The sequence below is a fragment of the Papio anubis genome, unplaced genomic scaffold (genome assembly GCF_008728515.1).
Source record: "Papio anubis isolate 15944 unplaced genomic scaffold, Panubis1.0 scaffold157, whole genome shotgun sequence".
Taxonomy (NCBI): Eukaryota; Metazoa; Chordata; class Mammalia; order Primates; family Cercopithecidae; genus Papio; species Papio anubis.
Window position 1 is genome coordinate 87548 of NW_022161547.1, and position 18428 is coordinate 105975.

The following is an 18428-nucleotide window of genomic DNA, read 5'->3' on the forward strand; positions in this document are numbered from 1 at the left end:
AGATCAATGTAGATTATTTAATCCAACTAATTTTCACTTCGTCTTTACCCAGGAGACATTTGGCAAATCTGGACACAATTTTGGATGTCACAACTTGGGGTGTGTAGTGCTATAGGCATCTAATGTAGAGATGTTAAAAATTCTGCAACACACAGGGCAGCCCCACACCCCAATAAAAAAAAATTATAAGGCCCAAAATATCAGTAGTGCCAAGGTCAGGAAACACTGACAAACCTTAACATCAATTTGAAAATTGAAAGAAAAAAACACAGAGCCCTAGAGACCTGTGGGAAAATATTCTAAAGTCTAAATTATATCTAACTGGAGTACTAGAGAGAGAGAAGATATTGGGTCAGAAAACATATTTGAAGAAAGAATGGCCAAAAGCTTGCCAAATTCATTGAAAGACATGCATTTATCAATTCAAGCCCCAAACAAGGTAAAACCAAAGAGAACCACATCTAAACACATTATAATTATATCACTGACAACAAAAGATTGTATAATTTTTCGTGTGTGTGTGTGTGTGTGTACACAGCTTATATATGAAGCAGCTAGAGAAAAACAATATATTACATCATTGGAGGACAATTACTTGATGGCCATGGATTTCTATTCAGACAGCGTGGAGGCCAAAAGACAATGAAATGGCATCTTTAAAGTGAGGGGGGGGAAATGTTGACACAGAATTACAGACCCGGTAAAAACTATCTTCCAGAAATAAGGGGCAAGTTAAAAATACATTTTCAGATAATTAACAAAAATGAAAAATATGTTTCCGAGCAAATCTGCTCTAGAAAAAATACTAAAGGGAGTTTTTAAGTTTGAAGGAAATTTCAGTTATATATCCTGGTATCAGAGAAAACCCAAATCTTCAGAAACAAAGGAAGATACCAGCAATGATAAATAGCTGTTAAGTATAAAATAGTTCTTATTCTTCTCCTTAAGTTTTATAAAGTGCATATAATTGTTGAAAGCAAAAATTATAACATTGTATGGTAAAGTTTTCTACATATTGTGATTTTTAAACAAATTGAGACAAGGATCTCGCTCTATTGCTTAGGCTGGAATACAGAGGCATCATCGTAGCTAGCTGCAGCCTTGAACTCTTGGGCTCAAACTATCATACTGCTTCAACTTGCCGAGTAGTTGAGGCTACAGGTGAGTGCCACCATAACTGGCTAATTTCTTTTATATTTCATAGACATGGAGTCTCACTTTGTTGCCCAGGCTGGTCTCAAACCCCTGAGTTCAAGCAATCCTCCCACCTCTACCTCCCAAAGTGTTGGGATTACAACATGAGCCACTGTGCCAGGCCTGGTGAAGTTTTCAATGTATGTGACTAATACCTATGAACAACAATAACAAACTTTAGTGTTGGTAGATAAAGAGACATTGTGTAAAATTTCGACATTTCACATAAGGAGGTACAGTATTTGCTCACATAAGACCCGGGATATTTAGGCATGTACATTGCCATCTCCAGAGCAACTACTCAAAAAGTACAGAGTTATAGCCAAAAAGTTCATAGATAAATTAAAATGTAAATTGAAAAGTATTTAAATAATCCAAAAGAGTCAGAAAAAAAGAACAAAAAAAGGAACATGGGTGAAACACAATAATGAAATATACTTAAATCCAACCTGATTGATATTTATATTCAATTTTAATTATCTAAACTTCACAATGCAAAAACAGAGATTAACAAAGTAGATAAAAAGAAAAGATGCTCTTTTATGCTACCTACAGGAAATAGATTTTAAAGTCATAGGTAGTTTAAAAATAAACAGATGAAAAAGATACAGCATACATCAATAAGCATCAGAAACTTGGAGTTGCTATTTAATATCATAAAACAGACTTCAAGGTTGAGTTCTCGAGTCATAGAAAGTCTCAGTATCTCAGGAGGTTTGTGTTCAGCTGCCCTGCAGTCTCAGGCACTGTGTCATTCACAGCACAGAAGTACTCAGCCGCGTCGCTCACATGGGCTGAGGCTTTCGTCAGGTGGAAGGAGGTTTCACTCTTCTTAAATTCAGCCTCAAAACCATTGATGCCTTTAACCAGCGTGGTCCCTGATATGTACTTCAGGAGAAGTTGGAGTCCTTGGTTGGGGTATTGCACATACCAGAAGAGAGTTGGTGAAAAAGACGATGAGTAGTTGCACCTCAGCAGCACAGGGACTCCTTCAGAGACAGAGACCTGGCTGTCAAGCTGGGTCACAGACTGGGCTCTAGTTCCTCCTGCAACACCAATGCTGTGTAAGTAAAAGCAGCACAGACTTTGCTATGAAGAAAAGATGTCTCTATTCAGAGAAAATTACAACACAGTCACATTTACAAAAGGAAGAAAGGTAATGGAATGTTACTCACCCAGGGTAAAAATCACCTCGAGCACTGGCACGAGCAGCAGGACCATGGCTGAGGAGTGGCAACGCTGGAGGGCCCTGAGCAGGGCGGACAGAAGCCAAGGGCCCTGAGCCTCAGGAGATAGGGGCAGCGGGGAGGTTAGGCTGGACAAGTCTCTGCCTTTGAAGCGTTTCAGAAACAGTTAAAGAAAGGCTTTCTCTTAAGGAGCCTAGATGTGTTCTGACCTCTTGTTCTCATCACAGCTCCCTATCTACACAGACATCAGTGAGCTACATCAGCCAGCTGCAGGGAGGAGGCTCATTGGATGAGGATGGTCTGCAATGAACACAGATGCCTCCTTAGTGCAACGCTGCCCCCTGAAGGCCACAGGCGAAACCACGGATCCAAGGAAGCACACTGTTTGCTTCTCATTTGAGAAATGTGGTATCAAAACCAACAGAAAGTGTTTCTTTCTTCCCAAATCGGTGATGATGTCACCTTCTGTAGAGTACATGGTTTCAATCCTAAATACATGAGAAATGAGAGTAATGTAAAAATAGAAGACTACTTTACTTTACTGAGCGATTAGTCACAGAAGACAACATTCTAGACTTTGGAATACCATTGAGACATTCTATATTATTTTGTAAAATCATTCATCAAGGAGAGGGGAGGTGATCAGTTGCCTCAGTCTGGCCTCAGCTTCATATGGCCCTGTGTTTCTGAATGTGAGCATTACAGTGGGTGAAAGAGATTATTCCTTTATTTGATTCTTAAAAGAATAAACAAATTAGACCAGAGTCTCATACTTAAAATCAGCATGGATCACATGTCATTAATTAATTAATCAAAGCAAACAAATAAAGCAAGATTTTTTTTTTGTTAAACGAAAATGTGAAAGAGGCCCCTTGGTTTCAGGTCAACAACTTTGATATTTGTAACTCTAGGAAAAAACAACTTAGGTATTTCATGTTTAAAAGGAGTCCTGTTTCAATTGTCAAAGCTCCTATAGACTGATATATTGTGCCAAACTATATCTCACACTAAAAAGAACATTAACAGAGGCCCATCTAAGGAGAAACTTGAGTGGAATGATGAGTGTAAGAAAATGTAACAAATAAATAATCCTGGGAAGAGTCAGGACAAGAAAAGTAAAATAAACCTGTGTTAACTCAGAAAGTTGGGAGAAGTGCAACCAGCAGACAAGACATGAGAGGACCTTGTGGGAGGTATAGTAGATTTGGGAAAGACTGACAGTGACACTCAACAGAGCTAGGTGAGCAGCAGTCCCCTGTGGGTGGGAGACAGACTGTATTGAACTGGAGCGGTCAACTCTATGGCCTAAAAAGATGAAACTCTTGAATGAGAAGCCATCTTCATCCAACTTATTTTAGCATAGAGATCATTGCATCCTAAAAAATAAAAAAACCAAATGAGGAGAGAAATCTCAGGTGAAATGAGAATCTGGCCAACAAGGATTCTTTTCACAAGGTCAGAACAAGGTCCCTCCTTTCTTTGTACTCTGTTCACTTGTGCCAGCCTGAAATCAGTTCTCCCTTGCACTTCTGATCTATTCCTTGATTCTGCCTCTAGATTTATGTGAAAGACAAAATCATATAGCCAGTTTGAAAATTTAAATGTTACTAGGATGTGCTCCTGATTCAGAATTCCTAACTAATCATATGTATTCTCATCTTTCCAATATTCCCACTGAAATAAAATTTAGAAGTATAAAAAGAATGACTTGAATCCATAATGGTAAAAGTAATAATGAAAAGATGAAAACTATCACAATTCCCATGAAATGAAAAGTAGATGTGAGCACACTGATGGATGAAACAGAGAGCCGGGAGAAGTCAGCCCAGACTGAACTATGAGAAGATTGCAGTGGAAATGCAAGTGAAGGGAACCTACTGGGTGAGACCCTGGAGAGGTTCCGGGTTGAGAAAGAGAGTAGGTGATGGACAGTGGGAAGAACAGAACACAAGAGAACATAGTGAAGGTCTACACATGGAATAGCTGCACTAGCCTCCCTCCGTTCTCACCATCCTGCTTCTGTATTTGTGTGTGATAGGCATAGTAAACCAACTTTTACTTGGGTATTTAACTTTCACAAGAGTTTAAATGCACCACTGAGATTACTGCAGTTTTGTTATCAGTGGTTGACAGAATTAGGCCATCTTCAACGATATTAGGTGCAAGGAACAAAGAGAAGCAACTTAATTACCACTTTCCTGTTCATTCATCCTAAAAAGAAGCCTGCCAAATCACATGGTATACCCACATACCCACCCCACACTACTGGCCAGGCACCCCATTCAAGAAGAAACATTGTGGGGAACATGGGCACAGTGATATGAGAACTCCATCCTGCTACCCAGTCCTCCATTCTTAAATACAAATTAATAACAAAATAGCATTAATCATGTATAAGTATAGATGGGATCTCTTTCTGTTGTTCTTTCTACACATGGAAGCCCAGAGTCATGAACTGTGAACCATCAGAGTCATTTCTACCTCAATACAAAGGGATGAACAGAATGTCATGTTATCATTCCCAAAAGGAAGTAAGATAATATACTGTTGCCTTAGTCATTATTCTTAAAATACGTTGAGTTTTAGCTTTGAGTAATATTTCCTTACCTTTATTTAGATGCTTTCTGTTAAGAAGTGCTTTAACCTGAGGGAACCTAGAGGACCGGTCAATAGGTGCAGGAAACCACCATGGCACATGTATACCTACGTAATAAACTGCATGTTCTTCACATGTATCCTGTTTTTGTAGAAGAAATAAGGAAAAAAATAAAAAGATATAAAAAATAAAATCACTACATGTGATAAGTGCAAAAAAAAAAAAAAAGAAGTGCTTTAACCTAACATTATTTCAACTCTTCAAGATCGGTAAAGCCAGCTATATAAACTCCTTCAAATAGAGAATGAAATTAAAATTCAGAATATAATTACAAAGTCTATTATTTCTTGAATGCTGCCCACATGCCAGGCGAGTTGCAAGTTAATAGTGAACACTGCCTGTGCCCAGCCAAGACCCCCTTTCCCAGGACAGTGTCGCCATCCCCAGCTACTGTCATGGCTTTTTTCGTCCTGTAGTTCGGAGAGCGGGAGGAAATGGCATCCAGAGGCTTTTCCGCTCCCGTAGTTCAGCGAGTGGGAGAGGGTGTTACAGCTCTTTTCACTCCCACAGTTCGGTGGGTTCCAGATTCTTATCCCACTGGCCAAAAGGAATGAGGTAAGCAGACACCAAGAGAGTGAGCAAGGCAGAGGAGAATTTTACTGAGTGACAGGAAACCTCTGGAAAGCAAAACGGAACCCAAAGTGTGTAGCCCTCTGGGAGGCTAAGGCCGAGTGTTTTTATGGGCTTAGAATGGGGGAGTGTATGCTGATTGGTCCATAGGTGGTCTTGGAAAAGCACCATTTGATTGGTTAAAAGGCATCATCCAGAAGGAACCAATCATGAGAGAGTGGGTAAGAGAGGGGATTCAAGTTGTGTACTGTATCCGGAACTGGCAGTTATGTACTCTGTCCGGAACTGGCAGCACGGTTTTAAGGCTTTGAACTGTCCTTGGCAGGAAGGCTGGGTTTCACCAGTTATCTGTCCATGTCTGCCTAGGAATTTGTCTGTCTCCTGTGCTATCACTATTGGGAATGTTAGCTACTCTCAGCTCACAGTTGCCCCTTTCCCTAGAAAATCGACCTCTGCCAATGAGAGTCATCATTGTCCAGTAGAGTATACCTCTACCCCAAGAAACACCACAGCCAATGACGACCTTATTCTTACATACAACAGGTCAGCATTCTGGCCCCCTTGCCTCAGTGTGGAAAGGATCAATCCTGTGATGCAATTCATGCTCCAGAGCTCCCATGAGGTCAGGCTGGATAAAGACTCCACTAGCTGGCACGGTTATGCTTAGCCTTTTCCCATCTCAACCTGGTTTCCTCAATCAATTATGGATAAACAATTTCCAATTCAGGCTCTGCTTCTAATAAACTTATCCGAAGACAATATTTCATCTCATTTAATCCTGAGTCCAATCCTGAAATATATATAACAGTGCAGCTTAATACAAATGGCCTGTTAGGAACATAATTGATATTCAAACGAGCATGGCAGCCCAGGTTCTTTCCAGAGTGCCAGGGTGCCTGAAGGCATATGATAAAAGTGGCACTAAAATCTAAGTATTTTGATTTCAGTACAACTTTCTGATCATCCTCATTGCTTTACAAATCTTACCTGACTTGGAAAAATTTCTTAAGTCTTCAGTTCTGCAAATTAACAATTTGAAGCAAATGTTGATTGGCTTGCATCTTTCATCAGTAACTGCATGAACTAACTGAACAGAAATCTTGATTCTTCATCTCCAAAATTTTTCCAATGTACTACCTAAATAATGTCATGACTAACAGTCCACAAATTCGTTTTACAATCAATGTGACTTTTCAAGCTTTTTCCTGTAACTCAATGTACTAAATATTAAACGGCATTATTTTCATTAGGAAGCAAATATTTTCCCTCGACTTGGCATACATTGCAGGACAAATTTACAATGCCAGGGAGTCAGAGGAGGGAGGCATTTATACGTTGTTCAGCATTTCCAACTCTCCTGACAAAAATTTGCTGAAACATGCTTGATATCATATAGTCTTTGGTAATTGATTCACACAGGTCTTTGCTCATCATACTAAAGCTCCTTAGTGTCTGGACCTCTTTTAGATACTTACTCAGAGATCCTTCTCAATAAATTTTAGATTGTTCCATGCTCCTATGCCCTGCCTGGGGATACGGCATGCTATGGCTAGGGCTAATGCTCCCTATCATCTCCAAGCCACACTTAAGTACATAGGTATAAATATATTCTTTTACAAGGCTCAAGCCAGGAGTTTTAAGTTCAGTTCAGACTTTACCCCAAAATGGCAAGATAGACCCTCTCTAATATTTACTCACTGCAACTGTCTAGACTTCTAGTTTTAACCAGGTCCTACCCTCTGAATCTAGTTCTTCCATCTATCCACTAAATATACCCTTACATAAATCAGGAGTGGTGCTGTGGCTGAGGCTGGAGATGAAGGTTCTATAACTAAAAAAATTTTTGGTTGGGCGTGGTGGCTCACACCTGTAATCCCAGCACTTTAGGAGGCTGAGGCAGGGGTATCAAGAGGTCAGGAGATCGAGACCATCCTGGCTAACACAGTGAAATCCCGTCTCTACTAAAAAAAAAATGCAAAACAGTAGCTGGGTGTGGTGGCGGGCGCCTGTAGTCTCAGCTACTCAGGAGGCTGGGGCAGAAGAATGGCGTGAACCTGGAAGGCAGAGCTTGCAGTGAGCCGAGATCGCGCCACTGCACTCCAGCCTGGGAGACAGAGCAAGACTCCGTCTCAAAAAAAAAAAAAAGAATTTTTGACTGATAGAATTTTTGAAGTCATTCATTTATGACTTCTTCTCTGCTTTGCATTTCTGTTTTGCTGTTGCATTTCCAAATCAATAACTGTCAAACGCTTTGAGTAACTAAAGAAGGAAAGAGGAAGGTGTCCTGGGAACTATGAGAGAATATCTGTGATTGTGTGAAAATATTTTCTTGTTATATAATTTAAAAACCATAAAACCAATCTCATAAAGAAGTGGCATAACACTAGACTGAGCACCGGGATATATACATTAAATATGTGTGCCTTTTTGTATAGCAATCATACCTTAATTTTTAAAAAAGGAGGGAGGAAGTAAACTTTTAGAAATTATGGGTATGTTATGGCACAGATTGTGCTGTATGTGTAAAGTAAATATGCGCACCTTTTTGTTTATCAATCAGACCTCAATTAAAAAAATATTTAAAACTAGAGTGGAAAAACAGGACTAAAAAATATTTCAACCAGACCAAGATTTTTGTTTTTATTTTTTTCAGGGTTTCAATTATTTTCAGAATTATGAAAATACTTCCCTAATTAATTAATCCTCCATACTAGTTCTTATCATTTCCACTTGAACCTAGAGAGCAAAGAGAACTTCACTACCCTGCAGTCTAAGCTCTACATCAGGTATTCCTGGGGCATAGCAGGTTTGGGTACAGACTGTCAGTGTCTAGAGAGCACTGTGTGTTCACGGCACAGAGGTAGGTGGCTGAATCACTGAGCTGGGAGTCTCTGATGAGCAGAGAAACATACTGGCTGGCTCTATTGAGCTGTGCTGTAAATCTTCCATCTTCTTTGTCACCACTTGAGTATGTGGACATTAGCAACTCAGGGCTTTGCCCAGAATATTGTCTGTACCAGAAGAAGGACTGAGAACCACTGTCACTATAAGTGCAGTTGAGAGAGGCAATGGCTCCCTCTGGAACACTGAGGGGTCCAGAACTCTGCTCCACCTTCTGTTGGCTCCAAACCCCTGTGAAAAAATGCAGTGGTCAGACAGAGAAGACTGGCTGGGTAATAGATGCTTACTCCCCAGAATTTAAATCCTCTTTTCACTGGTGCCCCCACTCTCCCTTAGTTAGAAAAAAAAAATTCATGCTTCTACCTATAGACCTATAATAGACAATAACTCCAGATACTATACATTATTTTCCTATATAGAGATGCCCCAAACTCACAGCTCAACTGAAGCCACAGGATCACTAGTAAAACTCTCAAGGATTTCATCATTCTTCTCTGCCCTGGTTCACTGAGGATTCAAATTTTAAACCCTTAGAAAAATGAACCTAGAATGGATATTTCTACTTTTTCTACCTTAAAAATCATAAAAAAAGAATCTGTTTACCAACTAGAAAAAATGATGCTCTTTTTAACACCCCTAATTCACCACTACGCCCCTCCCCTCATCCTTCCTCCTCCTCTTCCTCCTCCTGTCTCTCTCTCTCTCTCTCTCTCACACACACACACACACACACACCAGCACTTGAGAGCGTTCCTCAAGGTCCCTAAGAACACACTGCCATCTTGTGGAATCATGACAGTGATCAAACATGTACTCAAAATGTAGAGCCTTATTATGTGAACAAGTCATTTAAAAAATCTGACACATTCGTTAAATTAAAAATTTGAGAAGCAAATGCTCCAAGTTACTGTCTGTGGGGATGTTTATGTTTGTATGTGTATGATATCAAATGTCAATCGTTGTATGAGTAAGAGCAGTTGTTTCTAATAGCCACTTTCCTACACTGAAATAACAGTCATGAAGTATTCTATTATAAAAATTTGGGTGGGATTCTTGCAATTCAAGGAGCATTTCTCATTGCATGGCTCTTCTCCATGTCAGGCCACACATCCCTATACCACTCTGCTATCTCCAATTTTTAGAGAAGTTTCTTGTAACTCAAAATAATTCTTTCAAAACAGAATGACCTAAAATCTAGCTGAACAAACATGATTCTAGCTCATAGCCTTAGCAACATTTTTTTAACAAGACCCAGGAATAGAGGGGCTTGGAAAAAGCCATTGCATTTTTGCATCAATGACACATGCATGTCAAAACAGTACTTACACGGGTTGGTGTAATAGAGATAAACCTGCCAGTACATAGCCTTTCTCTCTTTTCTTTTTTTTTTTTTTTTTTTTTTTTTCAGAGCAAGGGTGGAAGTTTATTTTAAAAGGCTTTAGAATAGGAAAGAAAGGAAGGTACACTTGGAAGAGAGCCAAGCATTTTACTGAGGTAAAATGCAGTGTTTAACCTTGACCCTAGGACTTTATAGGCTTCCTCCTTTCCCATGATTCTTCCCTTAGGGTGGGCTGCCTGCAAGTGCAGTACTAGTCTTACCCTTGGGAAGTGAGCACGTGCAGTATGTTTAGGAAGTAGTACATAGACTTTCAATGGCATCTTGTGTGACCGTTTATTTTTCTAGTTTCTCTCATGGCTGTTCTTGTAAAAAGCTCGTATCTTCAAATTAATTTCCAAAAGTTATGAATTTGGTGTCTCTTTCTGCCTTCCCATCTCAACCTAAACAGAAAATCAGAACTATGAAGGGTTATCTATGCAAGAAACTTAATTGTGTCTACAGAGAAAGAAGCACAAACAACTACTGTTCTTCCTCTTGTTCGTAACATGCTTTGTTTCCTTGCAGAAGTTGGTGGCTGGAGGTCATGAAGGATGCAGGCTCTTTTCTACTCAAGGGCCATGTGATCAGTATCCATCAATGATGGCTTGGACGGGCCTTTTCTATTCCCACTAACAACTTCATAGGAAATAGAATGAAAGAGAATATACCAATATCGAAATCCCTTTCTCTAAGAGTACATTGCAAGAGGCAGAAATCAAAAAAGCCATTTCTCAGTAAGTGTAGAAACCAAAGAAGGAGCAACCCAAGATGGCAGCCACCAAAGTCTTGGAAAATTAATTTTAAAAACAAATATAACTTTTTGGTTTTTTGAGGAGCAGTCTCACAATGTGGCCCAGGCCAGAGTGCAGTGGCTGATCTCGGCTCACTGCAAGCTCTGCCTCCCAGATTCACGCCATTCTCCTGCCTCAGCCTCCCAAGTAGCTGGGACTACAGGTGCCCACCACCATGCCTGGCTAATTTTTTTGTATTTTTTAGTAGAGACAGGGTTTCACTGTGTTAGCCAGGATGGTCTTGATCTCCTGACCTCGAGATCCGCCCACCTCGGCCTCCGAAAGTGCTGGGATTACAGGCATGAGCCACCATGCCTGGCCAACAAATATAACTTTTAAAATTGAATGTGGAGTTGAAGCACAGTCCTTATAGAAAGAAATCACCTTTGAATATTTGTAACAAAAATAGTATGGGTCAATAGTCTAATGTTGTACCCAAGAGTGATTTCAGTGCCAGCAAAATGACAGAATTTATACAACATCAAAGTTGTACTGCAAAAGCTTCTGTGCCTAATAATGTCTAGATAACATATAAAACTCTCCTTAGTATGCCTTAAGGACAGTGTTGTGGCAATCAATCAAAGAGAAATCACAGTCCCCTTCTCCACTGGATTAAGTGGTCTTCATTTTCCACAGCATGAAATTTTCCAGAAATGTCTTGTGGACCTCAAAGTATTGAAAGCAAGATCTTATTCAAAGGCAATTTATTTTCAGATACTACTGCAAATGCTACTAATTTGGTGTCCATTTGAAATACGTAAGTTGTACTATGAAAAACAACAAAGAAGATTTTTATACACATGCAAAAACACAAGCATCTTTACCCATTGTGTTCCTATTAATATGTATCTATAATTATTATTTACCTATTAGTTTGCTAAATAATTTTAGGGGAAAATGGGAGTTACAAACAAAAACTACAAAAATATTGGCATTATTCTTATCTATGTAACTACCTTAATCATTGTTCGTTATTTTGTATGGCTCCAAGTGTCTAGCGTCATTTCTTTTCTGTCTGAAAGATTCCCTTTAGATTTTCTCGTACAGCAGGTCTGCAAGTGATGAATACTCTCAGTTTTTGTTTATCTGGGGCTATCTTAATTTCTCCTTTGTTTTAGAACAACAGTTTTACTAGATAAAAATTGGTGGTTGACAACTTTTTTCATTAAACACTTTATGCCATCCTACTGCCTTCTGGTTTCCATGGTTTCTGATGAGCAATTGACTGCTAATCTTATTAAGGATCTCTTGCATGTGGCTACTTGCTTCTCTCTTGAAGCTTTCAAGTTCTCAATTTGCCTTTTTCTTTAAACAGTTTGATCATAAAGCATCTCACTGTGAATTTTTTTGCCTTTATTCTACTTAGTTCTTGTTGAACTTCTTGGATGTGTAGATCCATGTCTTCTGTCAAATTTGAGGAGTTTAGGGTCATCATGTCACAAATATTTTTCCTGAATCTTTCTGCCTCTCCTCCCATTCTGGTAATTCTGTTATGCTTATTGTCCCACAGGTCATCTGAGCTCTTGTGTATATATTTTTTCATTCTTTTTTCCTTCTGCTTCTTAGACTGAATAATTTTATTTGACTTATCTTCACATTTGTAGATTCTTTCTCCTACCTGCTGTTAAGTCCCTTTAGCAAATTGTTTTTTAGAAAAAAACTTTTCTCTGTTGCCAATTCTCCATCCTGGGGAGATTTTGAGTTGTTTGAAACATAGTCTAGCCCTTTGAATTAGCCCTTCAATGAGCCACCTGAGAGGTCAAAGTAATCAAGCACTACTTTGATATATCAAGGTCCACTCTGCTTCTTCCAGCACCAGGAACCCACACTTGGAATGGAGGATGTAATTTAAAGACTGTCTTAAAGCCAGTGATGACAAGATGGAGCAAAGGTAAGTTTAAAATAACACAAATTCTCCTACCAGGTTGCAATTCCTTTTTTATTGACTAAATATGTGCTTGGTAGCTGTAAATCTTTCTGTGGTATTTGGCTGGAGGAAACTGGTTATGGTCTTAGTTTTGTGTCTTGACAGTCTGTTATTTTCCTGATCTTTTGGCTAAAGAAAGTAAAAGGCTGGTCTTTGGGCTTTTTTGTACATATGCACTAACATTTCCAGGTCGGTGGCTACTCCTGATTGTATGAGGCAAAAGGAAACTCATGGAACTCACTGCTTTAGCATTGCTCAGGTCTTAAATTTCTTAACCAGTTGGGCTTTTTCTCCTCACTTTTTAGAATCTTTTAATTTTTTAATTTTATGTAGAGATTATAATGCTTTGAATTATACTTTTTCACTGGTATGAAAGCAGCACACAATCAGTCAAAGCTGGACTTTATGTACATATCCAACTATTCTGTTTTTCCCTTTTGGTACAATATTCAATAAATTACGTAAGATATTCAACACTTCATTATAGAATAGGCTTTGTTAGGGATGGTTTTGCCCAACCATAGGCTAATGTAAGTGTTCTGAGCACATCTAAGATAGGCTAGGCTAAGTTATGTTGTTCAGCATACTGCATATATTAAATGTACTTTTTACTTACAGTATTTTCAACTTATAATGCAGTCCCATTATAAGTCAAGGAACATCTGTAATATCCAGAATCATTAGCTGTATGTAACAAGATGAATGGAAAAAAGTACACCTTCTCTAACTTTCTAGAAGTGGAAGGCATGATGCTTCTTTTTTTCTCCTAACAGCAACCTTAGAACAGCTTGGTAGGTATACTCTCCTGGTAGCAACATGGTCAGAATGGTGTTAAAACTGAATTCTGGTTCAGCCACCTGGATTATTTTGTTGGATAAACATGGTCATATATTATGAGGTTAACTATCATTAATTTGAGTGTTCTGCTCTATGAATTATTGTACAATGGTCCACAAGGACCCAGGTGATAAATAAAATGGGTATATATAAAAGTCATAAAATACCTTTTTCCTCTAATTATTGTTCTAGACAAAAGGTTTGAGTATGACTAGGAATTGACCACAAAAAAAGGCAAACTTAACTACTAGAATGGGATGAACAAATTTTGTGATTGTGGATAAAAAGAGCAACTGCACTGGCACCTAGGAATGGACAATCTTGGACCATTGGAGGTGAAGAGGGTGAGGATTTATGTTCTCTTTGTATGCTAGATGAAGCACACAGCCTGGCAAGGCAACGATATAGTTTGGTTGTCTGTTGGTTTGTCATCTTCTTCCACATTCCATGAAAACAGAAAAACTCCTGTGAATATAGCCTCTCCTGAACATTTCTGCAACATGAATGGCAGCTTCCCAATGCAGATTCCCTATCCTCTTAAGTGTGAAAATACAGGAATCAGCACAACATTTTCTCAATCTGACTCATACAAATGTGTATTTTTCCCCTGGTGTGTCTGGACAGTCTTGGGTTATACCATGAATGGCTACAGAACTTGCAAATACACACTGACCCTGCTCATATAGCCTAACCAAAGTGAACTAATGCTGACCCAAATAAAATATAGCTATAAATTTCAAACTGGATTAATCTTGGCACCTTTGGTTATGTTCATGTCTGGGAAATAGGGACCATACGAGATCTCTATATTGGGAATAATAGTTAACTTCTCGGCAATTAAAACAAAGATCAGCATGTCAGTCTAAATTTCCATGTGTAGGTCATATTAAATAATACACTATATCCTAGCTGTCTGTACTTTGGGACTTATTCATAGCTGGGAGAATCTAGGATCCTATGAGGCATGATTAAGGTTGCTACTGCAGGATGGTCTCCTCCTCATGCTTAGAGTTCTACTGACAGTAGCCTTAATTAAATCTAGTGTAAGACAAATTCTATGCATTTAGTCTCTACCTCTCTAGTCAAATTAATTAGAATGACTGATGGAGTGGACTACTCATAAGAAAAATTTCCAGCAGCTAACATGACATAGGACCATGGAATGGATAGTGTTGAAAGACAGTCCACCGTGAGTCATACCCCTACATGACCTGCTGGGTATGCCAATAGTGTAAAGCCATGACCACTCTACAAAGACCACTTTTCAGAGTTAGGCTTGTAGCAAGCAACCTTAAGGGATGAGGTAATGCCTCCCTGTATGACAAAGAGCAAGCTGGCTTACTGTTTACTGTTGCTATAAATTTCCCAAGCTCAGAGTTCCTCAGCTATGATACAGCACCACTGCATGCAAACTATTCATCAGCACTCACTATATCATCTTTTGGGGACTTTAGGGAAGTGTAACTGAAGTGAACATATTGATGTTTAGGCTGTTTGCTGTGCCATAAGTGACAAAATCCTTTGTCTCTGACTAAGGAGTCTCATGTCTTTACTGACAACCTCAATGAAACAACACACTTATTAGCTTGCAGGAAGAGGAAAAAAATCCAAGAACTGATAACACTCTTCTCTACTATAGTAAAGGCTTGAACTACATGTTAGAAAGATAAGTTTCCCCAAACTAGTCTGGAAGGATGTAATGTATATAGCCCCATGGGTAATTAACCATCACTTCCAATAAAATGCTTGAGCAATTTTATAATATACTTTAATGAAGTAAAGACTCCTTCTGGGAAATTAGTGTTACCAACTCAAATGACTATTAATCTTGTGAGAAGCCTAATAACCACTACACAGACAGTCAAAAGCAGGGTAATTATGAACCAGTCCTTTGAACATAAATATCTTTAAACCAGATCTTTTAAAAATCTAATCTATAACATGTCTACCAAGGCTATTTATTTGAATTTGTTTCCGGAGGGGCTTTTACTCTTACAGTAATTTGAATTATAACTTTGACTTCAGCTCATAATTATTGGACTTGAGAAGTTACTTTTATACTTTCTAACATGTTTTAAGTATTTTTTTTCCATTTAGATATTTCATCATGTGTTACTAGCCTTTAGATTTGACTAAGTGCTTCAGATCACATCTGATAAAGTGAGGTCACTTTAGTGAGGAAAGGCTGAGACCCTGAATGGATCTAACTATTTGACTAGAGTTCACTGAGCACAGAAAGGCTGGTTTTGAGTCTGGGAACAAGGGTGAGAAAGAACTGAGCTGCCCGACATAATGAAGCAGAGAGAACACACAAAAAGGTCAAAGTTGCTAGGGTGAGACTGAGAGGAAGGAAAAAAGGAAAGAGGAGGGCCAAATAACATCCATCCATTTATCATTCAGTGAATATTTTTTGACTGGCTATTACAGGCCAGTCATTATTGTATGCACTAAGAATAAAGCTGTCAACTAAACAAACTATACCGCCGACCTCATAAAGCCTGTATCCTGGGTGGAGATATAGACAATAAACACATTGACAGTAAACACGTAGACCGACAATATAACTGCACACTGTGATTATTACAGTAATGAAAATAACAAGGGTGTTGTAATAGAGTTAGGGCAAAGGCCATGATGGCTGCATTAGTCAGGATGATCCGCAGAAGTCAGCAGGTTTTCTCTATGGTAGTGGTATTTGAGCTAAGACCTGAGGAATGAAAATGAGACTCACCAAGATTTGGGGGAAGAGCATTGCAGGTGATTGAGAGAGTTAGACTAAATGTGGAAAAGGACACAGCAAGTTCAGAAAATTGAAAGGAGGTCGGTGTTTTTGCTGCATAGAAAGCCAGGAAAAGAGAGTTTAGAGCTGAAGGGAGAGGGGAGGGTTGAATGATACAGATCTTTGTATGCCACAGCCTAAATTTGCATTTTATTCCAGTAGCAATATAAAGCCATTGAAGCATGTTTGCCAATTAGAGACATCTCTTTATTTATACTTTAAAAAATTGTTCTGGCAACCCATCAGATGGGTGCTTCTCAAACTCTGAAGAGATAGAATCACCTGGGAATGTTAGCAAAATGCAGATTCAAATTAATTTAGCCTTGGGTGGAGCCTGAGAATCGGCACAAGTCCAGACAGCACTGGCCCATACTTTGAGTAGCAAAAACATGGAGAATAGATTGCCTTGAGAAGAAAGAGACCAGCTATAAGGTTGGTGCAAAAATAATCGCGGTTTTTGCCATTGAAAGTAAACGGCAAAACCGCAATTACACTGGCACCAGCCTAACTGCACCAGCCTAACAGAAGGTAATGTGGGCCAGAACAGTATTTTTCAAAACTTTAAAAAATATATCTTACTGTATAAAAGAATATTTATTCTACGTGATGGATTGTTTTTAATCACATTTTTAATAATAAAATATATAAACACACACATTAAAAGAAAAGAAAATTAAAACATTATGAAAGTGTTTATTTAATAAAATGGAAGCTACTTTAAGATAATAACGCTCATAACTGATAAAGTATTGAAAAATCAGCATCATCATGTGCTGCTGCTGAAATTATACTGTGGTGAAATAAATCTTCAGGAATATTAGGCATTTAGTGTTATATGTTCTCCTTTATTCAAGCAACTCCATTTCCATTAAACTTACAAATTTAATTATGTTTTTAAGAAGCATTATCTATAACACTGTATAAGAGGAAATAATACCAAAAGTGATTAATTTTTTCAAATATATCTCTATAATGGAAATCGGGCAATCACTTAAAATTATGCCCTCTGGGTGCACATCAAAAGTGAATTGGATAAAGAAAATGTGATACATAAATACCACAGAATACTCTGCAGCCATAAAAAAGAATGAAATCATGTCCTTTGCAGCAACATGGATGCAGCTAGAGGTCATTTTCCTAAGCAAATCATTGCAGAAACAGAAAGCCATATACCATATGTTCTCACTGATGGGTGGGAGCTAAACATTGAGTACACATGGACATAAAGACTACATATAGATACTGAGCACTACTAGAGAGGGAAGGAGAGAAGGGGCAAGGCTGAGAAAATAACTGTTGGTATTATGCTCAGTACCTGGCTGATGGGATCATTTATACCCCAAACCTCAGCATCATGCAATATGCTCAGGTAACAAACCTGCACATGTACTACCCCCTGAATCTAAAATAAAGGTTGAAAATAAAATAAAATAAAATAGGCCAGGCATGGTGGTTCACGCCTGTAATCTCAGCACTTTGGGAGGCCGAGGAGGGTGGATCACGAGGTCAGGAGATCCTGGCTAACACGGTGAAACCCTGTCTCTACTAAAAATACAAAAAATTAGCCAGGCGTGGTGGCGGGCGCCTATAGTCCCAGCTACTCAGGAGGCTGAGGCAGGAGAATGGCATGAACTCGGAAGGTGGAGCTTGCAGTGAGCCAAGATCACGCCACTGCACTCCAGTCTGGGAGACACAGCGTGACTCTGTCTCAAAAAAAATAAAAAATAAAAAATAAAATAAAATAAAATTATGCCTTCAATATATGCTTCCTGGGATGAAGACACCTAAACATAATGTTGAGAAAAACAAGCATGGTAATAAATACTGGATATATTATGAACCACTTTTATAGAAAAATATAGCTGCATATGTATACCAAAAAATTTTTACAGAATAATAGCTATAATTTCTTGGTTATGAAATTATAGGTGTGTTCTATTTTTCTGGGTGTTTTATGTCTTTATATATCTTCTTATATCTTTATATATACATATAAGTAATAAAAATGTAATTTAGTTTAAAGTTACAACACACAACTCCTTTTTTCAAACACCAAATCCCGCTTTACATCTTTCATGGAAAAAGCAGTTGACAAGGGGCCAGAATGCCTGGCTTCTACTCCAGGCTTCCATTTCACTGCAACACATGCTTTGAGTAAAGTGATGCCATGCCTGTGGAGTCTGCTTTTTTTCATCTATCAAATGAGGG

At 38.6% G+C, this 18428-nt stretch overlaps 1 long non-coding RNA gene and 2 gene segments (V, D, J or C); 1 reads left to right on the forward strand and 2 right to left on the reverse strand.

Annotated features, from left to right (window-relative positions):
* Positions 1-396: 396 nt before the first annotated feature.
* On the reverse strand, positions 397-2853 carry LOC116268545. The segment is given in 2 exon segments: positions 397-2240; positions 2370-2853. Coding segments are annotated over 2 exon segments (393 nt in total).
* Positions 2854-6064: 3211 nt separating this feature from the next.
* LOC110743869 lies at positions 6065-17344 on the forward strand. Of its 2 annotated transcripts, none has more exons than XR_002523640.2 (3): positions 6065-6150; positions 12491-12568; positions 13223-17344. It is a non-coding gene; the product is annotated as an uncharacterized LOC110743869 (long non-coding RNA). The 2 variants fall into 2 exon arrangements; XR_002523639.2 differs by having other exon boundaries at positions 13634-17344.
* On the reverse strand, positions 8191-9284 carry LOC101007676. The segment is given in 2 exon segments: positions 8191-8739; positions 8945-9284. Coding segments are annotated over 2 exon segments (402 nt in total).
* Positions 17345-18428: the final 1084 nt, after the last annotated feature.